This window comes from Dama dama, chromosome 23 (genome assembly GCF_033118175.1).
Source record: "Dama dama isolate Ldn47 chromosome 23, ASM3311817v1, whole genome shotgun sequence".
Taxonomy (NCBI): domain Eukaryota; kingdom Metazoa; phylum Chordata; class Mammalia; order Artiodactyla; family Cervidae; genus Dama; species Dama dama.
The window spans coordinates 37,547,486-37,570,956 of NC_083703.1; the positions used below are offsets into that span (position 1 = coordinate 37,547,486).

Genomic DNA, 23,471 nt, shown 5'->3' on the forward strand with positions numbered 1-23,471 from the left:
TCACATCAGAACCAGCTAGGGTGTTTTATAAACTGCCTTCAAGGCTCTGTTTCAGACCTGTCATAAGTAAGGCCCAGAGAGTTGTAATTTTTAAAAGCTCCCAAGTGATACTGCCAGTCCACTTTGCTGGACAAGGGGTCAATCAACTTTTTCTGTAAGTGGCTAGAGAGTAAACATTTTGGGTGGTGATGCCATATTGTTTCCACTGTAATGACTCACCTCTGCCACGAAGCACAAGGGCAGCCACAGACAATAATGCAGGTGGTGGGGCATGGGCACGGTGTGCTTCCTTACAAATGGTGGGGCCAGATCTGGTCCAGGCTGTAGCTTGCCAACCCTTGCTCTACAGTGCTTCCCCAATATTAGCATGATACAAATCACATCTTGTTAGAATGCAGATTCTAATTCGGAACCTATGGGTTAGGGCCTCAAACGCAGCATTTCTGACAATGGTGGTGCCACCAGGACATGGCCCAGCAGGTGTGCACGCCTACAGCACTAGGTCAAAGGAGGAGAGAATCATGTGCTGTGCTCCATACAACCTCACATTGATCCTATTCTTTTTTACAGAGGGAAAAATAAGGAACATAGTTCTACAGTTAGCTAGTTTTATAGCACTGCTATGAACTAAATACATAATTTTTATGGTTCATAAAGAGAAGAATTTAACAGAAACTCCATTTAAAAACTTTCATTAATAATGAAAAGATAAATATTCACACACGTACCTATAAATAACATGGAATGCTTTCGTGCAAATTTCAGGCCTTCATTTCTATCAACTTCACGATTTTCCTAAAAGATAAGTGCAAAGATTAAGAAAAGCTATCAAAATATACAGCCAAACTGCCAAGTGTCTGACTTCTCACCTTATCAATTTTATTTCCAACTAGCATGTTTACTATGTCATTTCTCGTGCAGTATGTTTCCAACTCATTTAACCAATTATCCAGTTTAACAAAGGTGTCTCTTCTTGTGACATCATAAACTGAAATAAAAAGAATCATTTATTAAATAAATATCAAAAGCAAAAAGCAATGACATTATATTTCTGATATGTACTAGGAACTGACATTATAGGCAAGTCTGTTTTTTTAAGCTGTTAATGCTTTAAAAATCAATGTCCACTGATCCAGATGGAAGAAACAAGTGTCTTTTAAAAAAAAATGCATTTATATATACTTCAGTTTAATTAACATATGCTGTTAGAGAAATGAAATAGCTGTCTTCATAACAATAAAAAAAAAAAAGAAAGTGAAAGGCGCTCAGTCATATCCGACTCTGCGATCCCATGAACTATACAGTCCATGGAATTCTCCAGGCCAGAATACTGGAGTGGGTAGCCTTTCCCTGTTCCAGGGGATCTTCCCAACCTAGGGATCAAACCCAGGTCTGCACTCCCACATTGCAGGTGGATTCTTTACCAGCTGAGTCACAAGGGAAGCCCAATAAGAAAATAGGTTTGTCTAAAAGCTAAAAGGTATTTAGACTCAAATCTGTGGCAAAATTAAAAAAAAAATTAAAATTTAAACATCTGTGAACCCATTAACTTATTTCTCACAAGCACCAGAGTTTGCAAACTTGAAAACATACGTAAAGTTAGAGGGTGGGCAATGAGGACCTACTGTATAGCACAGGGAACTCCGCTCAATGTTACGTGGCAGCCTTGGAGAGGAGGCAAGTTTAGGGGAGAATTGGTACATGTGTATGTATGGCCGAGCCCCTTGACCACCTGAAACTATCACAGCGTTGTTAACTGACTATACCTCAACACAAAATACAAAAGAAAGTCAGTGGGTGGAGCCCTGACTGTCTTCCTCTGTTTACATGTTCATCACTCTGCATTATATGAAATAATCTGTTAAAGCGTTTTCTAAACTTAGGAGATACTGAACCAAAACCGAGAGAGTCACTGTCAAATTAACAGAAATGAAACCAAAGCCTCACAAGTTGTGATATAAAATGAGGTCTCTCCCTACAGTTGAACAGTATTCATTTTAGACAGTTTCCCAGCAATATTAAGAACAAGCACTTTTCAACAAATTATACCAAAAATCCACATTTGCTTTTTAAGTTCTGTGTGATTATAAATCAATAGCATTAAGTGCTTTGAGCTATTTTTCAAGACTAATAAAACAGATTCCACTAAGCAACCAACACTCCTTCCATTATAATCTGGCAGTAAATATCAGTAAGCTGCTAACTGAAGATAAGTTTTTGGTAATACTCTAAGACAGATAAACAACACAAGGACTGGGTCCTCACTTATGTACTCATCAACACGTGCTTTTAACCCAAATAAATAATAGAGGTGTTTTAATATAGGTAAGCAGTTTTTAGGCTGTACTTTTAAAAATGCTTCTATGTATTTTCTTTCGGGAAAATGCATTAAAACCAAACCACTTCTTATTACATGGTTCTGATCTTTATTTTTCAATTGCTAGACAAAGAAAACAAAATTTGAAAAGTTTAAATATTCCCTAATATTACATAAAGTTAATATAAATTAAAGTCACATAAAAGCAGCCCTAAAGAAAAATAAAGCAAAAAGTTACTGACCTTCACAAACAGGAAAATCAGAAATTCCAGTAATACAACAACAATATATTTTAAACAGTAAAGTAAAACCTTACCTAAAATAACACCCTGTGCACCTCTATAATAGCTGGGAGTTAATGTTCTGAACCTTTCTTGACCAGCAGTATCCTAAAAGTGACAATCAATTATTATTAAACAAAACACTGGATAAATAACAGATCTTCAAAGTATTAATTTAAGAGTAGAAAGTTAACAGCATGATTAAAACATCAAGTTCATTTAAAACTTAAAATTTAAATGAGATGTGTTCTTTTACTGACAAATGCTACATAAAAATTAACAGGTAGTGCCTCATCTCTAGGAAAAAATGTAACAAAGTACAGATTTTCTACCACTTTGGACTTAAGATTTTTATCACCTATGAAACCCATTTCATTGAAAGCCATGGTTCTCAACTCTGGTGGCACAATAAAATTTCCTGGGAAATGAAAAATACAGATACTGAGGTTCAACCCACAAAGATTCTGATTTAATAAGGGCATGAGAGAAGTTTTAATAAGCTTCTCAGGTGATTCTAACATAGAGTTAAAGATTGAGAACTACTGTTAAAGAGCATTACCAGGGTGTTTTATTTTAGGTAAGCAATGTTTAGGTTGTACTTTTTAAAGTATTTTCTATGTCTCTTCTTCCAGAAAAATGCAGGAAAATCAAACCACTCCTTATTATGTTTCTGACTCATACCTGGGGTAATGAATATAAAATATACACTAGCTAGGAAATGTAAATTTCATATGGAAGGGAACTTCTCTGCTCAATGACCGGTTTAACTCCAGAGCCTAGAGAAATTCTTGCCACAGGACAGTTGCTCAAATTTTGTTGGGAAAAAAAAAAGAAAACTAATAACAAGCCTCTTCTAGGCCTGGTTCCTTCTGTCTTGCTTCTACCATCTTTGGACTGTGGCTTCAAGTCTACCTAAGATTATGCAAATGTGCAGTCTGCAAACTGCTGCCTCAGCCCACCACCTGTTTCATTACTTAAGCTTTTATTAAATAAAGTCTGACTGGAACACGGCCAGGCCCATTCACTTGTGTACTGCCATATGGACTGCTGTATGGTCCACCTTGGGGCTGGACTAAACATTTACTATCTGGCCTTCAAAGAAAAAGTCTGCAGTCTGCTAATGTAAAATGACCTGAAGAAAAATAAAGACATACATCAAACATCAACAACTACCAGTCCTCTGAGTTTAAGTGTGAGTTTAGCTATGGGGCAAGCACAAGCTAGATAACTGCTTGCCTTCAAAACAGGAATTTGTAGTGAGGGCAAAAACATCTTTGTAAGATAAAAGAAGCAAAGTTTATTATCTGTGGTTTTATTTTCTGATGGGAGAAGAGAGAAGGGATATTAAAGACAGAAAAGGACAGAGGACAAAGCTGGAAGGGCTAAATAACAGAAACTGGGGCGCAGAAGGGCGGGAGGATGCAGAGGAAAACCAGCCGAGAGGTGGGTACCACGTAGGTCCTGAAGAACATGCCGCACCATCAGGGGAGGACGAGCAGGGTGAGGCTCAACTATTCTACTTGACTAATCCCAGGAGGTGTATCCAACACGGAGAGGAACTGATTTTATTTACATGAATAAAACCTCAGAAAAATGAGAGGAAACAACAGACTCATATATTTCTAACACTGACTTAGAAGGCCCTCCTATATACGACATGACACCCAAAAGCATGAAAAAAAATGACTGATTCAATCACGTAAAGATGAAAACCTTGGTATGACCTAAGAACCTCTCCCCAACACCACACTCACCCCGCTTTTGCCCCCGATACTCATCCTCAACAAGATTTGAAGGTAAATCACAAACTAGGGGAAAAAAATCTGCAGCATATAACAGAGTTAGTATTACACATATGAGGACATTAATAAATACTCATCTTAAGATTTTGAAGACAAATGAGAGTGGGAAAAATGTGGTGTATGACAAAAAGCTAGTATTTTTATTGTATAAAGACTTTAATCATGAAGAAAATGAGCACAATATAAAAAAGGCAAAGCATATTAAAGAAAATTCATTAAAATATAATCATATAATAAGAAAAATCTCACTAATCACTAATCAAAAGAAATGCACATATAAGTGAAAAACTATTACTGAGAGGCAAAAATGAGACAGATTTACAATATACAGTACAGAAGACCTTCTTCCTAAATCTTAATGTTAAATCTTCACCTTCTTTCAGCCAATAATTCACTTTCTAAGTATACATCCTAAAGTAACTGGACAAGTGCACAGAGATGTAAAAATCAGGAGGTTCACCAAGGCCCTGATGGTCTTTGTGAAAAACTATTAACACTGTAACTATCTTTCACTGAGGGTTGACTAAATTATAGTCATAAGATGGATACAAATGGTCATTTAAACTGATGGACTTCTGTATTGACACAGAACAATGTATACAATGTATGTTCGCGGGCAGCGGTGGGGGTGGGGGGGGGTGGGAAGGACAAGCAGGTGAAAGGATTAAGATACAATCCTTTCTTTTGGAAAACTGCACATGAACACAGGTGTGACAATGGGCATGCGTCTAACATATTTTATAGAATGTTCACTAGAATACCCAACACTGGCTAAAGATGAACTTTCTTCTCTATTAATTTCCTTTGATTATCCTTTTTTATCAATAGAATGAGATTATATTATCCTCACAATCAGGAGAAGCCTCTCTTATTTACAAAATAGGTATAAGCTTATGATAAAGATGTCACTGCAATAATACTTGCCAGCTAGGGTTTTTATTGAGCAGAAACTCGAAAGTAAATCAAAAACAAATAAAAACCTCCTGTATGAAAGTAAGATCTCACAGCAACCATCAAACCTCAGATCCCACTCTAAACTGTCTATTTCTCAAAGCAGGAGCAAGGGCAGAAGAGGTAATAAACCAACCAAGAAAAACATGGAAAATCAGGTTCCACTTCAGGACAGAAAGAAGGCAGCATTCTTCAACATATATTTTACTATGGTCTAGTCCAACACTTTGCATATTATTTTGTTAGACATTACTGTACTGATTGATAGTAAGTATTTATTTGGGGGAATAGTCAAACAGGCCACAATCATATAAAATATCCTATCTTAGAAAGAAATTAACGGGAAAAAAAAGCCATAAGACACACAGTCATTTGGAATAAAATGTGTGTTAGAAATAGTGTGCCATTCAGAGAATGCCATTAACATGAATGACATCATACGATGTATGAACACTTGTTGGTTCAATCTGTAACTGACACCCAGCCAGCATTTACTCTTTAACCACCATGATGAAGTATGACTCAACCTGACTGCAGACCAGTTCTAATGTGATTATCATGTTATAAAAATATACTGAGATATTTAACTATAGCAGATGTGGGGATTTGATGAGTATATTTTTATACATTTTATATGTAACACATTTACTATATAAGCAATCACATCTAGATGGAGAGACAGGAAGGCAGGAGACAGGAAGGAGCAGACAGATACAGACTGAGCGTCTGGGGGGTTCTGACAGCAAGTGCTGCCTTACTCAGCACTGCCAGGGAGAGGTCGACTTAGCTGAGAATGTAGACCAGAACAGCTGGGTTCACAGGCAAATGAAAAGAAGCCAGTAAGTAAACACTGGGCATCAGTATTTAAAAAATCCAAAGTTGGCAAACTCAAGGGTTATGGGTATTTACACTAACAAACATGAAAAATCATGTTTTCTAAGTATTATTTCATTCCCTTCTCCCCAACAACTGCCTTCAGCACTAGTTCAGTGTAACTTGTCTTTTTTAAAACTTCAAAGAAACACATTCAATAACAATGATTCTCTGTGGCAGATGACTTTTTTTTTTAAATACTGCTTTCAAATATTCTGAAGAGACTACATATTTTAAAAATCTGAGCAGGTGAAACAGGTCTCTGCCTAATTACAGAATTATAAAACATAACTACTTATTGTCTATCCAGTAATCAGCATCAAATGTCCCAAGTTATTTAATACAAATTGCTCATTCCCCTGTAGGACACTACACACATCAATCTTTGCGTCTTCAAAAAGTACAAGTTCAATATTTATACAAAATACATTTTAAAAATTCTTACCCATATTGCAAGTTTTGCCTTATTTCCGTCCACTGAAATTGTTTTCACCTTAAAATCAACACCTTGAAAAAACGAAACATTTTATAAGAATTCCAATAAACTTTAAAAATCAATTATCAAGAAAACCAAGAAAGAAAAAAGCCACTAATGCCCAAATTTACATCCAAATTCTTAAGTTATGGATGTGAAGATGAAAGGAAAAGTGTCACTAAAGTTTAGCAGCTTAAGATTTAATCAGAGAAATGAAAACCAAATGCTTGTAGAATTCATTCATCCACCAGTACTTCTTGAAAAACACTTAAAAAAAAAAAAAGAAAGAAAGAAATTCAGTGTAAGATGGTGACTGCGCATTAAAAGTCAAGAGCTAGAATTCACAGTGCTAATGGGTGGATGAGGGCACTTTACCAGAGGTGCTCTAAGCTATCATTAAAGAGTGTTGTCCATAGCTGGCCAACACCCTAAATCAGATTCTGACTGTGGGCAACTTGGAAGATTGGTAAAATTATAAAAGGGCCACTCTCTCCTTGCCTTATGAATTCTTTTTCTTTCTTTTTGTCCTAAAGAAAAGTATTCACTTTACGTAACTTTATCAATAATCACTTGCTACTGTATGACTGCAAAAAGAGAATTTACACACAAAAACATTTATGCCCAATCCTTTAAGAATCTTCGTAAGTGAAAGTGGAGTGCTCAAGGAGCAGTGAGAATCTATAAGCACTGATTTATGTAAAGAGAAGACGAATTCCATAAGAAGCTACAAAGGTTTACTACAGCAGCCCAGCAAAACCTTTCCCTTTCCAGAAAAAGGAGTTGACACATGCCATCTGGCTTAAGTGAGCAGTGACTGCCCAGTGTCTTAACAGTATCAAAAATAATGTGCAGTCTCTCGCACTGGCCAGAGAAAACATTAACTCCAGACACTTGGAAAGAAACTTTCAAAAGATTTTAGTTTGTCACAATTAATTCAGGACAGCCAAAACTAACATGATATGTATATATACATGCTCATATACTAAATGCTTCCTAGAACACCCATCATCAATATGGAAATATATCAGTAATTCTTGGATGACTTCTGGTAATCCATTATATACACAAATGAGGTAATAAAATGCATTTCAAAACATGCATTACACCAGGTCTTTCTGTATGCCAAGGATTTTAAAACAACAGTTTGTGGTGTATTGGGCTAAGGTGATAAGGAAGTTGATAAAGACATGTTTAGAATGTCAGGCAACCATGAGTTAAAGGACAGTGCTGACTGCAAAAGTCCAAGGAAAGCCTAAATGTAGCTTCTTTGTAGCCAAACAAAAAAAATTTTATATGTTAAAAAATCCTGTGTCCACCAGGCCTACATAAAGAAATATGCCACACCATCTCTATTAAAAATATGGAATTTTTACATTCTACTCATATTTGCTTAAAAAAAAAAACTTGAGAAAATGCAGATGAGGAAAATGGTTTTGACTTGGTCAAGATACTAAATGCAGGCAGTTGGTAGACATTTCATAGAGACAGTCTGTCATATATACTCTATAGTTAAATTCTCAAGGTTCTTCAGAGAAAATACAAACACTTCTTCTCCCTTGAACACCTAAGACAACAGACCCGAGGGCAGACTGGCCTTTCGGCTAGCCTCCAGCTACTCAGTCCACCCAGGAAAAAAGACTCCAAGTTCCAGCGTACCTGTGCTCTCCTCCCTTCCCCCATCCTCTTTCTCTTTTATACTTTCTTGCATATATTTCTTGGCAGTCTAATGACTGTCTGTGAATAACTGTCTCTAAGTTACTCTTCTGACAGATTTGAAAGCTACCGATAACACCCTCAGGAAACACTCCCCCCGGAGTCCCACCATCTAAGTTAGGAGACAAGCAGCCTGAAAGGGTACTTCATCAGCACCCAGGACCTTCAGTTTCCATTTATCGTCCCTTGGTTCCTCCTCGGAATCTTGCGTGCAGACACTGACCTCTTTAGCTCTTACATGCTCAATCTGCTTCTTCACCATGTCTGGATCTTCTATTTTGCAAGTGGCTATTAATTTGCCTTTATTGGTGGCAGCAGTGGGAATCTTTCTGATAAATTTGATTTTGCCAACTTCTCACTGTATTTGATTAAACTATCTTTTCAACCTCATGTGGATGACAAACAAGCAAGTCATAAAAGAAGCACAATATTTAGAAAAAAATACTCCTTCCTGTCTCTCCTCCTCTACAGCACGGATCACTTCTGTGAGCCAATATGCAGGGTTTCCCCCACAATAACCAATCCTTTGACTTTCCAGGGAAACCAGATGTGTGTCCCACAATTCAATTCAGTCTGACACCATCTTCCCAAAGTTAAGAGGTAGACCCCACAGGGTCAAAGGGTAAAAGTGCAGCCCCACAAGACTGCCACACCCCACGTCCGACGCCAGTCTAGTCCAGGTATTACCTGTGCTTCTGACCAACTGGCTATAAACTATAGAGGTTCCCACTTAGATTAATTTGAGACAGTAGCTCAAAGAACTTAGGAAAACAGTTTACTGACTTACTAGATTATCATTCTATCAGAAAAGGACACAACCCAGGAACAGCCCGATGGCAGAGACGCACAGCACACAGCGTGGGGAGCTGGCAGAGCTCACACGCCCTCTCCACGCACGTCATCCTCAGTACCTCCACGTTTTCTCCGACACAGAGCTCTCTGAATCCACGGGCTTTCTTACGGAGGCTTGGCTGGTTAAATCTTTTGCCTTTGATGATTAAACAAATAAAATCTCCAGCTCCTTTCCCCACCCTGGGAGTAAGGAAGGTAAACTAGAGCTAAAGTTCCAACCCTTTAATCACATGGTTGGTTCTCCTCTAGGCTTAGAGGCTTTCTAGAAGTCACATCAGTAATATAAATTCAGGTGTAGCTGAAAAAGGCCTGCTATGAAAATACAAAAAACATCCTGGCAATTCCTAGTGGTACAGAGATTAGGATTTGGTGCTTTCACTACTGGGGCCTGGGTTCACTTCCTGGTTGGGGAACTAAGATCCTATAAGCTGTGTGGTGTGGCCAAAAAAACAAAAAAAAGGAAAGAAAGAACAAACAAAAGACATCTTTAATGATTCTTATCATTTAAGAAAATCCCAGGGTATGGCAGAAACCAACACAACATTGTGAAGTAATTATTCTCCAATTAAAAACAGATTTAAATTGTAAAAAATGATAATGAAGAAGAAAATCCAGTAGTTCAGGAGTTCTGTGGCAAGAATCAAACATATATTTCTTAACATAAACTATAAAATCACAGAACTATCGCTTCAGCTTTTCTCTAATTGTTCACTTGGGCTTGCATTTTTAATACAATATTCAATTCTGTCCCTTTGCAGGTATCTTTCCTTAGGCACAGGCCTATTTTATGAAGGTTGAAGTGAAAGTGAAAGTGAAGTCACTCAGTGTGTCCGACTCTGTGACCCCATGGACTATATGTAGCCTACCAGGCTCCTCCGTCCATGGAATTTTCCAGGCAAGAATACTGGAGTGGGTTGCCATTTCCTTCTCCAAGAGATCATCCCGACCCAGAGATTGAACCCTGGTCTTCTGCATCATAGGCAGACGCTTTGCCGTCTGAGCCACCAGGGAACAGATTTAACCTTTATGAAGGTTAAATTGGCTAAAATCAGGTAATATAATCAACAAAGCCTTTGAAATAAGCAATAAGTGAGACACGAAAACCAAAGGCATATTAACTGCACCATAAAGAAATACCAATGAATGGGAAACCAGAACACAACAATGGAATCATCTGCCTTACCAAAGAAGAAAAAGCAATCAAGAGAAGCTGACTCAGAACTAGCAAAGGTGTGAAAACTAGCAAAGAAGAATATTAAAAACAATTATAACCATATACCACATGTTCAGAAAGTTAAGCAGACATGAGCAAGATTAAAAAAATCCAAAACAAACATCTAGAGATGAAAATGACAACGGCTGAGATTAAAAAGAGAATACACAGGATGAGATTAACAGATTAGACAATGCAGAAAAAAACACAATTGAATACATAAGAAAATCCCATAGCTAATCCCACATCATACTCATTGATAAAGAACTGAAAGCTTTCCCTCTCAGATCAGAACAAGATAAGAATGTCTACTCTTACCACTTCTATTCTCAAGGTATTGGAAGTCCTAGCCACAGCAATTAGGCAAGAAAAGGAAATAAAAGGTATCCAAATTGGGAAAGAAGAAGTAAAATTATCTCTGTTTACAGACCACATGTAGACAACATTTCTTATATGTAGAAAATCCTAATGACTCTATTTCATACACATACAAAAATACTGTTAGAACTACTAAGTGAATTCAGCAAAGTTATGGGCTATAAAACCAACATGCAAAAATCTATTGCATTTCTATATCTTAGTAATAACAATCCAAAAATAAAATTTTAAAAATCACTTCATTTACAATAGCATCAAAAAAATAAAATATTTTAAAATAGATGATGATGATACTACTACTCAGAAATAAATTTAACCAAGGAGCTTAAATATTTATACACTGAAAACTCCAAAACACTGATGAAAGAAATTAAAGACACAAGTAAGTGGAAAGACATGTTGTGTTCATGAGTTGGAAGGCCTAATATTGTTAAGATAAAAATATTACCCAAAGTAATCTATAGATCCAATGCAAGCCAATAAAAATTCCAACAGCAATTTTGTAGAATGGAAAAGCTGACATTCAAATTCATACAGAATTACAAGAGGCATTAAATAACAAAACAGTACTGAAAAAAATTGAGGACTCAAACTTTACAACTTCAAAACTGACTCAAAACTACAATAACTAGAATAAACAGTATCGGCATAAAGGACATTTAAACCAATGGAACAGAGAGACCAGAAATAAACCATCACATATACAGCCAATTGACTGTAAACAAGGACACCAAGAACATTCAATGAGGAAAGGACAGTTTTTTCTACAAATGGTGCTCAGAAAATTAGAAGAATGAAGCCGGACCCTTACCTTACACCATATACAATTAGCACAAAATGTATCAAAGACCTAAATGTAAAACCTAGATCTTAAAAACTCTTAGAAAACATAGGAAAAAATTTTCCATGACATAGGATTTGGTGATGATTTTTTTTGGCTATCATACCAGGAACACAGGCAACAAAAGAAAAGTAGATAAACTGGATTTCATCAAAATTAAAAACTTATGTGCATCAAAAGACAACATCAAGGGGGTATGAAAAAAAATCTCACAAAATGGGAGCGGCCACAACTGGAGAGCCTGTGCTGCAACTAGAGAAGCCAGTGCACCACACTGAGCCTGCGTCCTCCAGAGCCCGTCTCCACAACGAGAGGCCCCACGCAACACAGTGAAGATCCAGTGCAGCCAAAAATAAAAAAAAGAGAGAGAGAGAAAAAAAATGTGAAAGCCACTTGTCTGATAAGGGATTAGTATTCTAATATGAAGAATGACTATTAATTCAACAACAGAAAACCTGATTAAAAAATGGGTAAAGGATTTGAACAGACAATCCTTCAAATAATAAACACAAACAGCCAACAAGCACATGAAAAGATGCTCAACTTCATTATCCATTAAGGAAATGCAAATTAAAACCACACTGAGACACTATCATAATGGATTAAAAACTATTATTAAAGAAAAAACAAAAAATAACAAGCATTGACAAGGACATAATTAGAATGCTTGTGCATTGTTGGTAGGAATGTAAAATGGTTCAGCCACTGTAAAAAATAGCTTGGTGGGTCCTCAGAAAGCTAAAAATAGAATTACCATATAACACAGCATTTCTACTCTTAGGTACAGACCCAAAGAACTGACAACCGGAACTCAAACAGATACTTGTACAATGTTCACAGCAGTTGTTATTCACAAAAGGCAAAAAGTGGAAGCAATTCAAGTGTCCATGGAGAGATGAAAGGATAAACAAAATGTGGTATGTGCATACAATGGAACACTATTAATCATAAAATGGAATGAAATTCTGATACACACAGCTATGAAATGGAATGAAATTCTGATGTATGCTACAATACAGATGAACCTTAAACACATGAGGCTAAGTGAAATAAGCCAATTACAAAAGGGCAAATATTGTTTGAGTCTACAAATATTATATGAGTCCAATACAAGGTTTCTGTAGACTAGGCAAGTTCATAGAGACAGAAGGTAGAAAAAGTTACCAGGGACTGAGGGGAAATGTGGAGTGGGAGTTACTGCTTAACTTGCGGAGCTTCTACTTGAGGTGATGAAAAAGTTCCACAATAGATAGTATTGATGGCTGTAAAACAACATGAACATACTTACTACCCCTGAACCATACACTTAAAAATGGGCAAAAAAGTAAATTGAAATGTTATGCATATTTTACCACAATAAAAAAATAGATTAACTAGAGAATCCTAAACTATGAAAGAAATTGAATCTGTGGATAAAACCTTTCCATGCGAAAACTTCAAGCCCCAAATGAATTTCACAAACATTTAAATAATAATCCATTATAAACAAACTCTTCCAGAAAACTGAAGAGGAATGAGTATTTCCTTAGTTAATCTATGAATTCTAATACTTTATACCAAAACCAGACAAAGACACTACAATTAAAGGAAACTAAAGATTAATATCCCTCATGAATATAAAGTCCTAAACAAAATTTTATAAGTAATTCAAACATGTATAAAAGAACAATACATCACAACAAAGAGATGTTATCTCAGAAATCAAAGGTTCATTCAACACTGGAAAAAAAAAAAATGTGGATTTTACTGTACTAAACCAAAAAAGAAACTTCATATGATCATCTCAACAAATGTGGAAAATACATTTAACAGAATGCAACACCATTCCTAATGAAAAGTCAAAGTGTTAGTCACTCAGTCGTGTCAGACTCTTAGCAACTCCATGGACTGAGGCTGCCAGGCTCCTCTGTCCATGGAATTCTCCAGGTCAAGAATACTGGAGTGGGTAGCCATTTCCCTGGGATCTTCCTGACCCAGGGATCAAACCTAGGTTTCCTGCATTGCAGGTGGATTCTTTACTGTCTAAGCCAACAGAGAAGTCCATTCCTAGTGAAACCTCTCAGCAAACTAGAAACAGAAGGACATTTCCTTAACCTGATAACAATGCTACCAGAAAACTACTAGAGGTCATCAGTAAATTTAGTAAAGTTGCAGGATACATACATAGAAATTGCTAGCATTCCTATACACTAACAATGAAAGATAAGAAAGACAGACTGAAGAAACAATCCTGTTTATCATCAAAACAAAAAGAAAATAACCTAGGAATAAAGCTCCCCAACAAAGGTCCGTCTAGTCAAGGCTATGGTTTTTCCAGTAGTCATGGCTGAATGTGAGAGTTGGACTATAAAGAAAGCTGAGCGCTGAAGAATTGATGCTTTTGAACTGTCGTGTTGAAGAGTCTTTGAGAGTCCCTTGGACTGCAAGGAGATCCAACCAGTCCATCCTAAAGGAGATCAGTCCTGGGTGTTCATTGGAAGGACTGATGTTGAAGCTGAAACTCCAATACTTTGGCCACCTGATGTGAAGAGCTGACTCACTGGGAAAGACCCTGATGCTGGGAAAGATTGAGGGCAGGAGGAGAAGGGGATGACAGAGGATGAGATGACTGGATGGCATCACCGACTCAATGGACATGGGTTTGGTAAATTCCGGGAGCCAGTGATGGACATGGAGGCCTGGCGTGCTGTGATTCATGGGGTCGCAAAGAGTCAGAAATGACTGAGCGACTGAACTGAACCGAAACCTCTCCAAGGAGGCAAAAGCCCTGCACACAGAAAACTGTAAGAAACTGGATGAAAGAAATCAAAGGTGACACAAGTGCAGAGACATACCATGTTCGTGGACTGGAAGAATCAATGTTGTGAAAATGACTACACCACCCAAAGCAATATACCAAATCCAGAAATACATTAAACAAATGAGTAAAGACTTAACTAGGAAAGCAAGGGCATTTCAGTATAAAAACGTCAACCATAAGTCAGAGCTGAAAAGCAGATTAAAAAAAAAAAAAAAAACCACACACAACCTTTCCTAATAAAGCCTCTAAGTAGACAAGAAAAAAGAAACAATTTATATATGATGAACACCATTTGACATTATTCTAAATAACGAAATGTCAGAGCCATATTTATTGCTTTACTCCATTTAAAATGTTTACTCCATTTAAAATGTAAATGAAATTACATGAAATAAAATAGTTCCTTTTTTCTTTAGATTATATCACATTTCCAAGTATTTTAACAAGTTTATGTCATGGCATTAAACAAGATGTATTAGCTTCTTTCTATTTCCATTAAGTTATCTTTCTGCTATGTAAGTCCAAACGATAAAGTAACATGTGGATAGAGATCTTATATCTGCCCTTAGAAGCCAAAATGTGAAAGTAAAGTCGCTCAGTAGTGTTGGACTCTTTGTGACCCCATGGACTGTAGCCTACCAGGCTCCTTCATCCATGGGATTTTCCAGGCAAGAATACTGGAGTAGGTTGCCATTTCCTTCTTTAGATCTTCCTGACCTAGGGATTGAACCTGGGTCTCCTGCATTGAAGGCAGACGCTTTACCGGGAAGCCAAAATGGGTATCTTTAAAAACCTAGTAAGGGGGTGATAAGAATCATTGACCCAAGTCAATCAACAACAGCCAAAATTCATCTAACTTTACTGAAATGCATCAACCCTCACAAAATGCTTTAGTATTTGTAACAATTTTAAGTATTACAAATTAAGAAGTAGTTTGTGAACTTGTCTTAAGTAGAAAACCAGTTCTAAATTTTCTCTTTATTCGAAAGGTTTTACTTAAAGTACTTTTTTGTATTCAGAGGTTTCTTTAGGAAGGGTAAATTAAAAAAAAACAACAAAATACATGAAGAAAATTGTGGCTATTTACTCAGACTAGATCTAACATCCACGCTTAAATTCAACCAACTGTATCTAATGCAGCTAAGTACTTCAGATAAAGACATGATTAAGCATCATCTTATGGCTTGGCCACGGAAAAAAGAAAAATCTAATGCTTTTCTTCCCCCCAAAACATTCCCATGTAACAAAAGCCTGGTCAAAATATTCTTACAGTTTTGTCTCTGTCTGTGTTTATTTTTATGTCAGAAATGTTACCTTGGATTATATCATTAAATATTGGCTATTTCATTATGTTTCTTCTTTAAGATGAAAACAGACTATATAACAATCTTCTGTGATTTCCATATTTTCTCACTTGAATTTAACATTCTTATTCATTTGGGTAAATTCTACCCACTTATCCATTTCTAGCTTACTGTTCTTTATCGTGTTTTCCACAAGTCTCTACTGTCCCTTGTAAGCCTTCCAATTTCATCTTCAGCAATAGTTTTATTTTCTTATTTTTCTTTCCCCTCAGTCAGCTCACACTGCACTTTCTCATGTAGTCACACTCACTTCTCTTCCCTGACCTCATACCACTGTTTGTGTTCTCACTGATAAATATTTCCATTAAGGGTCTCATATTCATGGCAAGATGTTGGGTCACTATTTTCATCTTCTTTACAGCAATATTTTTTTCTGATGAATATTCTTCACCTGTCCTTTCTTTTTTCATTCCTTTCTCCTTTTTCAATTCTTGAATGGCAGTAGTGGCCTTGAGCTGGATTCTTTTTGCCAAGTCATCACTGAAAGTGATGACGTTTTCCTGGACAAGCTGTCTACAGGAAGCTAATGCAGAAGGCCATAGTGGGATCAGTTCTGCACCAGCAAAATTTTGTTTTGATTCAGGGTTTTATGTGAGAATCAGTTAGCTATTTACATCTCAGCATCCAGAGAAGATAGAGGGTTTTGACACTTGTCAAAGGCCTCTCCTCCGCTTGTCTGTGTGACTCCCTGTTTGGTTTCACATCCCAACTTCTCAAAGTCAAACCAGAGGCAGGGAAACTCCTGCCATTGGCTCGAGAAGCCATCCTGCTTTTACAAACAAAGGCTAACATGTTCTGCACCTCAAGGTGGGCCTCTCAACTTCATGAAGCATCTCCTGCTGGCTCCAAGCTCTGCAGCCATGGCATCGTCCACTTTCTTCCACAGGTGGCTTGCTTTGTCTCTGATGCTTCAGGCAGCCATTCCTGGTTTGTGGCTTAGTAGACTATGTAGTTTGTACTTTAGTTTTTCCCTTTTTGTTGTTAATAGCCAATTGCCAGAAAGCAGAAGAAAATGCCAACTTAACAGCATCATCTTCAAACCCAAAATCCAACAATTAACCTTAGTAGAGTATTTTATACATGATAGAAACTTGACTGTCTCACTACATTACTGAAAGATAAAGATGTGCTTTATTTACTATTTCACTGTGAGGTATAATACTAACTTTCCACAAAATAGTTTTTCATATGGCCATTAACAACTGAGATAATTATTTTTATTTCAAAACCTCATGTGTATATTGATTATAACCTAGGGCAGAAAATTATCTGATGCCAAAATGTAAAAGATTCTTTTCAAGACCCAGGGTCAACTGGGGGAACAAACTATGAGTGTTCTCTCAGGTATGCTACAATCTTAGTATTTGTTTTTAAAGCAGAAACTTTTTAGTAATAAAGACAACAAATCATCTGACAATTTGCAAGACCCCAATGACATTTGCATCTGAAATGAAGACAATTTATACTATGGGCTTATACTATGGGCTTCCCTGGCAGCGGTAAAAATTCTGCCTGCCAATGCAGGAAATGCGGATTCGATCCCTGATCAGGAAGAATCTCTGGAGAAAGAATGGCAACCCACTCCAGTATTCTTTCCTGGGAAATCCCAAGCAGAGGACAGGTTACCGTCCATGGGGTCTCAGAGTCAGACATGACTCAGAGCTTAAAGAACAAATTTATATTATATATAGGATCATTCCCTTAGTGATTAACTCTAGGCACATCTTTTTCCCTGCCAGTTACTATTCTTCTACTCTTTGCTTATCCAATACCAGGTATGTTCTGAGTAAAATCAAGTTTTACTAATAGCTCAGTTTTTAAAGAAGCAAATAATATACCAAAACCGAATTGAACAGATTTTGAACTAGTAGTGTTTTAAATGATTCCATTTTCATACATAACAGTAAATCTGTCAATGCTAACATGTCATACAAAAGCGAAGTAATGCCTGATGTAAGTTATTAAGTTTAGAGGCACCATGAAATCATATTGATAGAAACGAAGAAGAGCCTTTCCTCTGTTGTTGTTTAGTCTCTAAGTCCTGCCTGACTCTTTGTGACCTCATGGACTCTAGCCTGTCAGGCTTCTCTGTCTTCCACTGTCTCTCGGAGTTTGCTCAGACTCATGTCCAAAGCTCTTCGTTGCAGAATTCTAAGTAAGAAATGTAAATGGAAAGATGGAATTTGAAAAACCACAGTTCAACAACCACCAGAGTTTTGGGATGACAGCAGACAGGAAGAGACATGGTGCACTTCATCTAAGTAACCGCGTCCAATCACCACCAACGGCACCAATACGCACCACGCTCTGAGATGTACTGCTGAGGAATTCCTGCCCCAAACGCACAACCTGAATCTAACCATGAGGACACATGGACAGCTGCAATGGAAGGATATTCTACAGAACAACTGGCCTGCACGTGCTCTTCAAAAATGCCAAGGCCATGAAGAGACAGAGAAAGAATGAAGAACTGTTCAGATTAAAAGAGACTAAGGAAAAATGACAACAAAATTCAGTGTAGGATCCTGGACTGGACTCTGGACCAGAAACAATTTTTTTCTTTGGTATATAAGATATTAGTGGGACAACTGATAAAAATCTATCTATATACAGGAGAACCGTATCCATGCTCATCAAGGAAATATACATTAAAGTACTTAAAGACACTGAAGATACTGAATGCAATTTTCTCTCAAACAATTCAAAAAAAGCAAGAATACTGTGTATGTGTATGTGGAGAGAATTCTAAAGCATATGTTATAAATGTGACATTTCGGGTATCTGATTAAGACACTTTCCCTAAGAGTAATACAAGATCAGATCTTTACTACATTCTACTCATCATATCATGAAATTTTAGAGCTGGAAGAAAAACATATTCTCTCGTCCAAATTATTCCCAACTTACAGATAAGGACAAAGAAGTTAATGACTTGCTCAACATGACAACGTTCAAGGCGGAGCCAAGACGATCATACTGCTCTGACTCAGCTCTTTGTACTACTGCAAGTTGTCTCTTGTACCTTTACATTGTCATCTACTCCCTAAATATGTGATACCAAATTACCTAGCTCTATCTTCTCATATATTCTAATAAGCTGGTGTGGTAAACCACTTTCAGGCAATCTAAACTTCAGTTTTTAAAAGGCATTTATGTGCACAGTCTTTAATAACTAATATAAATAAATATGTTGCCAGAAACATGTTGGATACTATATGAAATGCTAAAAATACAAAATCAACACACTCTACTGCGAGTGACACTGCTAGGTGCATTATGACAGACACCAAGTCTGTATTATTGATCACCATAACCCACTTCTTAGGACAGTGCCTGGCATACAATAAACATTCAAATGACTGTATGCTGCTAAATAAAAGACATCCCACAGCAAAAGAATGTGTATACAGATAATCATAACATCCTCAGTGTTAACAAAGAACCATAAGACAACAGCAACAGAAGTTACACTTTTGCTTGATTAGATCTACAAAGACTTTGGAAACTAAATGACTACCAAAGGTAACACTTGAAAGACAAGATTTTGACAGACATGGAAGCAGTAGGGTAGTGAGAGGATGGGTAGGGGGAGTTAGATAAAACAGCTTGAAGCCAAGAAAATATTTGGCATTTCTACTTAATTTTTAAACATGGGCTTACCTATTGTTGCTGCAAGCTCTGGATCAAAAGTATCATCAGTGAACCTCAAGAGCAGGCTAAAAGAGATGTCAAAAAGACAGATTAGTAATTCAACTTTTCTTTCTAAACATTTGATAAATCTTCCTGTTAGACACAATTTAAAAGAGCTAATATAGTCAGCTTCCAGAAACATGGCCTCATTGCAGGTATACTGAGAGGAACTAAGTTATTGGAAAGGCAATTAAGAATCCCCAAAGCAGTTTACTAGAAAACTTATTTCCCATGCTCCATTTCCTAAGTGTGAAAAGAAGGTTTTGTTTTTTTCTTATATAACTGTACTGGTATGCCCTTCTGAGAAAATGGTATTAGCAAACATGTAATGCTTTAACTGACATGGACAAAAGGGGGAAGAGGAAGTCTCTTGGAATGCGACAAATTAAATTTTTAAGAAATCTAATGCGTCATCCACTCCAAATTCAGGTAAAAACAGAAAGGTGTGAAGTCGAGCATTTTGAAACAAGTAGTCTATTACCTAAGTGGGAAGAAGAGATACAATAAAAAGTATGGGCTGAAGGTCACATGCTGGCCAGAGTAGGTTTCCTCTGGCAATGCTGGGTAAGGTGCATGAAATCAAGTCAGCAATATGCAGCTACCAAAGGCTGCCAAAGAAAGGAATCACAGGAACTGCTCTATATTTTGAAAAGCTAATTCCAGCAAAAAAAAAAAAAAAAACACTAAGAAAATCAACAGAAGACAACTGCCAAGATTATAGTAAGGGATAATGAAGGACTAGGAAATGGTAAAGGAAGGAAGGAATGCATGAAGTGAAAGGAAAAGATAACCACAAAAGTATTCCAAGATTTTATCTTCCAGAATTATTTTATTTAATATAAGGCAGAAATGTCAGTTATTAGAAGTTCTTCAAAAATAAAACCTAAGTTTTTGTTAAAGCCCTTTAGATTTATAAAATTAATAAATCTCCCCTCACATTATCCCTAAGTAGGATGAGACCACTCTATTGACTTACTTGCATTAATAAAATCAAGACAATAACTATCTTATGTCTCAGTTGCAGGGCATAAAAAAACGTATGACTATTTCTGTAGACTGTAACTATTGCTGCTAAAGATTTTTTTTGTCCACAGGGTATACTGCAAAACATAATGGCCTCTTGGTACTTTCCAAACCCAGTGTCATTAATTCTATTTGAAGGACTAACTCTCCCTTTCCCAGTTTTGCTTTCTGGTGATCACAAAACCAGCACGACAAAAGCAAAGTAAAACAAAAGAATCAAATTGGAGATTTTTCTACTTAACATTGAACTATAACTAATTTTATTTAACTCCAACATGAATTAGGTGACAGCACTAACAAGGATCTTAAAAGACTACTCATAAAAATTTTCTTCTTTCCCCAGCATTAAACTTCAAATTAGGGAAGCCAAAAAATTTGTTACTCATAATTTAAGAATAGAAAAGTTGTATATTTAAACTCATGTCACCAAAGAAAATATTACAAAAATGTAGACCCTTACTGATCACTAGTAGTAATGATACCATAACAATAACATAAATGATAAGAACAGTATGGGCTATTATTATTTATTGAACTTGGACGAGCCAGATACTGAGCCGGGGGTTTTCTTATATAATTACTAATCGTTAAAACATGACTTGTCATTAACAGTATTTTGTCAGGAAAGGCAAGGATGTAAAACAACAAATTTTAATACAGGCTCCAAGGATAAGGGAGCAGATCTTAGCCATGGGTACACTGTCAGATGAAAATGTATCCTAAATTCTATGTGTGCATTTTTCTAGGTAGGGAGTCTATTTCTCTATTAGATTTTGAAAGGAATTCACAACCTGAAAATGATTAAGCAACACTGTTCTAAAGGATATATGGTTAAGCCTTCATTTTCAACGGTCAAGGAGCAAAATACTGAGCTGTAGATGGAAGAAGTAACCCCTGCCATTTCACTTGGAGGAGACCAAATGTATAATTAATCAGTGTGATTACAACTAAGGTGCATTTCTCAGTTTACAAATGACACTGGTCAAAAAGGACAGAGATGTAAGAGACACAGAAGGGATAGCAAAGTAAATAACAGCAGGTCTCTATAATCCCTTCCAGTTCTGAAACACCTTGCTACTTCTCTACTTCACCGTGGGCTAGCCACGGAATCAAAGAATATTACACATTTAACACTAGATAGGTCTGAGAGATTTCTACTCCAACCTCACTTTTCAACCAAAGAGATGAGGCCTAGTGTCTGAGTGTCACACACAAGGTCACAGAAGTGCAGCACCAGTTTCATCATTCTGATCTCCTGGCTGCTCTCACATGTTGATTAACTCTAAGTATAAAATAAACTGGAAAAATAACTCACTAGTCTGAATGAGTTAAGACCTCCTTTGTTGTGCAATGATTTCTCAAGAACACACATGATACCTCACTTTCATTAATAGAAACTATTGGTTAGAACAATCCTGTAGGATTATATTGATGTCAAATGTTTTTGTACTAACTCACCTTAAAAAGCATGCTACACGCTAAATCGCTTCGGTCATGTCCAACTCTTTGCAATCCTATGGACTGTAGCCTGCCAGGTTCCTCTGTCCATGGAATTCTTCAGGCAAGAATACTGGAGTAGGTTGCTATTTCCTACTCCAGGGGATCTTCCTGACCCAAGGATGGAACCCAAGTCTCTCATGTCTCCTGCTTTGGCAGGCAGGTTTCTTTACTGCTAGCACTACCTGGGAAGCCCCTTAAAAAGCACAGGCTTCTAAAGAGTCATTTATTCTCATTTTATCTAGGAAGATAAGCGTTCCAAGTTTTTTTCCAGAGCATATCATGTCCACCAGTAATGTATATCCAGCTGGAAAGATAAGGTAACTTTCTCCCTAAATGCAACCCTTTCTTGAAAGAGATAAAGGTGTTTAAAATTTTGCAGTGAGCTTTTGAGGTGAGAAAAAGTTTGGAGCAGATAAACTCCAAATAAATTTGTTTGCCAGGAGGGAACCAATAAATCCACTTAAAAAATTTTACTCCAGAGATAAGAATATCAACTTTCACTGTGACTTAGCAACTACAGAACAAAAACAACAGTAGGAGTGTTTACTTTGGGCTTCCTTGGTGGCTCAGATGATGAAGAATCTGCCTGCAATGCAGGAGACATGGGTTCAATCCCTGGGTTGGGAAGATCATCTGGAGAAGGGAACGGCTACCCACTCCAGTCTTCTGGCCTGGAGAATTCCATGGACTGTATAGTCCATGGGGTGGCAAACAGTGGGGCACGACAAAGCAAGCTTCACTCAGTCATCCATCCAATACATTTAGAATAGGCACCAACCAACCATGTTTTGGGCTGAACCACACAAAACAACATTCAACCAGTCTTGACTTCAAAATCAGCAACTTCATATGCCTTAACCTAAAGGAGGGTCACATCTCAAGAGAAAAAAAAGGTCACGTGGCCAGAGAATTCCTAAGACAATATTCACGTATTACTTAACTTTTTAACCCTCACATATACTAGATAGTGATAATGAAAATGATATTATTCAGCCCTTTAAATAACACATACACACACAATCAGACTATTTTTTTTTTAGCCTGCAGTGTTTCATTTCTTTATTCCTTGTTATGTACAAATTCCTCACTCCAATACACAAAGTACATCAAAAGAAGGAAATTATGAAGATATACTGTCATGCTTTAAAAGTACATAAAGCTGCAGAACACATTACAGAATATTTCAAATGCTTAAATATCTTAAATAAGATCTCACGAAGTAATCTGAAAGATAAGCTTATAAGGAGGCATAGCTAAAATATGAAATTGTTTACAGCTCCTGGAATTTGGATCTTATTTAAAGATCAAAGCAGCCTGGGACACACCCTACTCATAATCGGATGACAAGGATAACTTCACCTGGAGAACTTTGCTCTAAAACCTGGATGAAACCACAGC

At 36.9% G+C, this 23,471-nt stretch overlaps 1 protein-coding gene across 2 annotated transcripts in view; it reads right to left on the bottom strand.

Moving 5' to 3' along the window:
* RAB18 (RAB18, member RAS oncogene family) overlaps positions 1-23,471 on the bottom strand; it is a 36,377-nt gene that overhangs the window by 11,885 nt on the left and 1,021 nt on the right. Inside the window, exons 2-6 of one of the 2 annotated variants that reach the window (XM_061126388.1) lie at positions 19,521-19,576; positions 6,670-6,731; positions 2,634-2,706; positions 870-988; positions 729-795 (exon numbers count right to left, since the gene is read on the bottom strand). In XM_061126388.1, the coding sequence (XP_060982371.1) occupies positions 729-795; positions 870-988; positions 2,634-2,706; positions 6,670-6,731; positions 19,521-19,576 (377 nt within the window). Of the gene's footprint in view, positions 1-728; positions 796-869; positions 989-2,633; positions 2,707-6,669; positions 6,732-15,135; positions 15,270-19,520; positions 19,577-23,471 lie in introns of those variants that run through there. The other variant, XM_061126389.1, reaches the window with a different exon arrangement.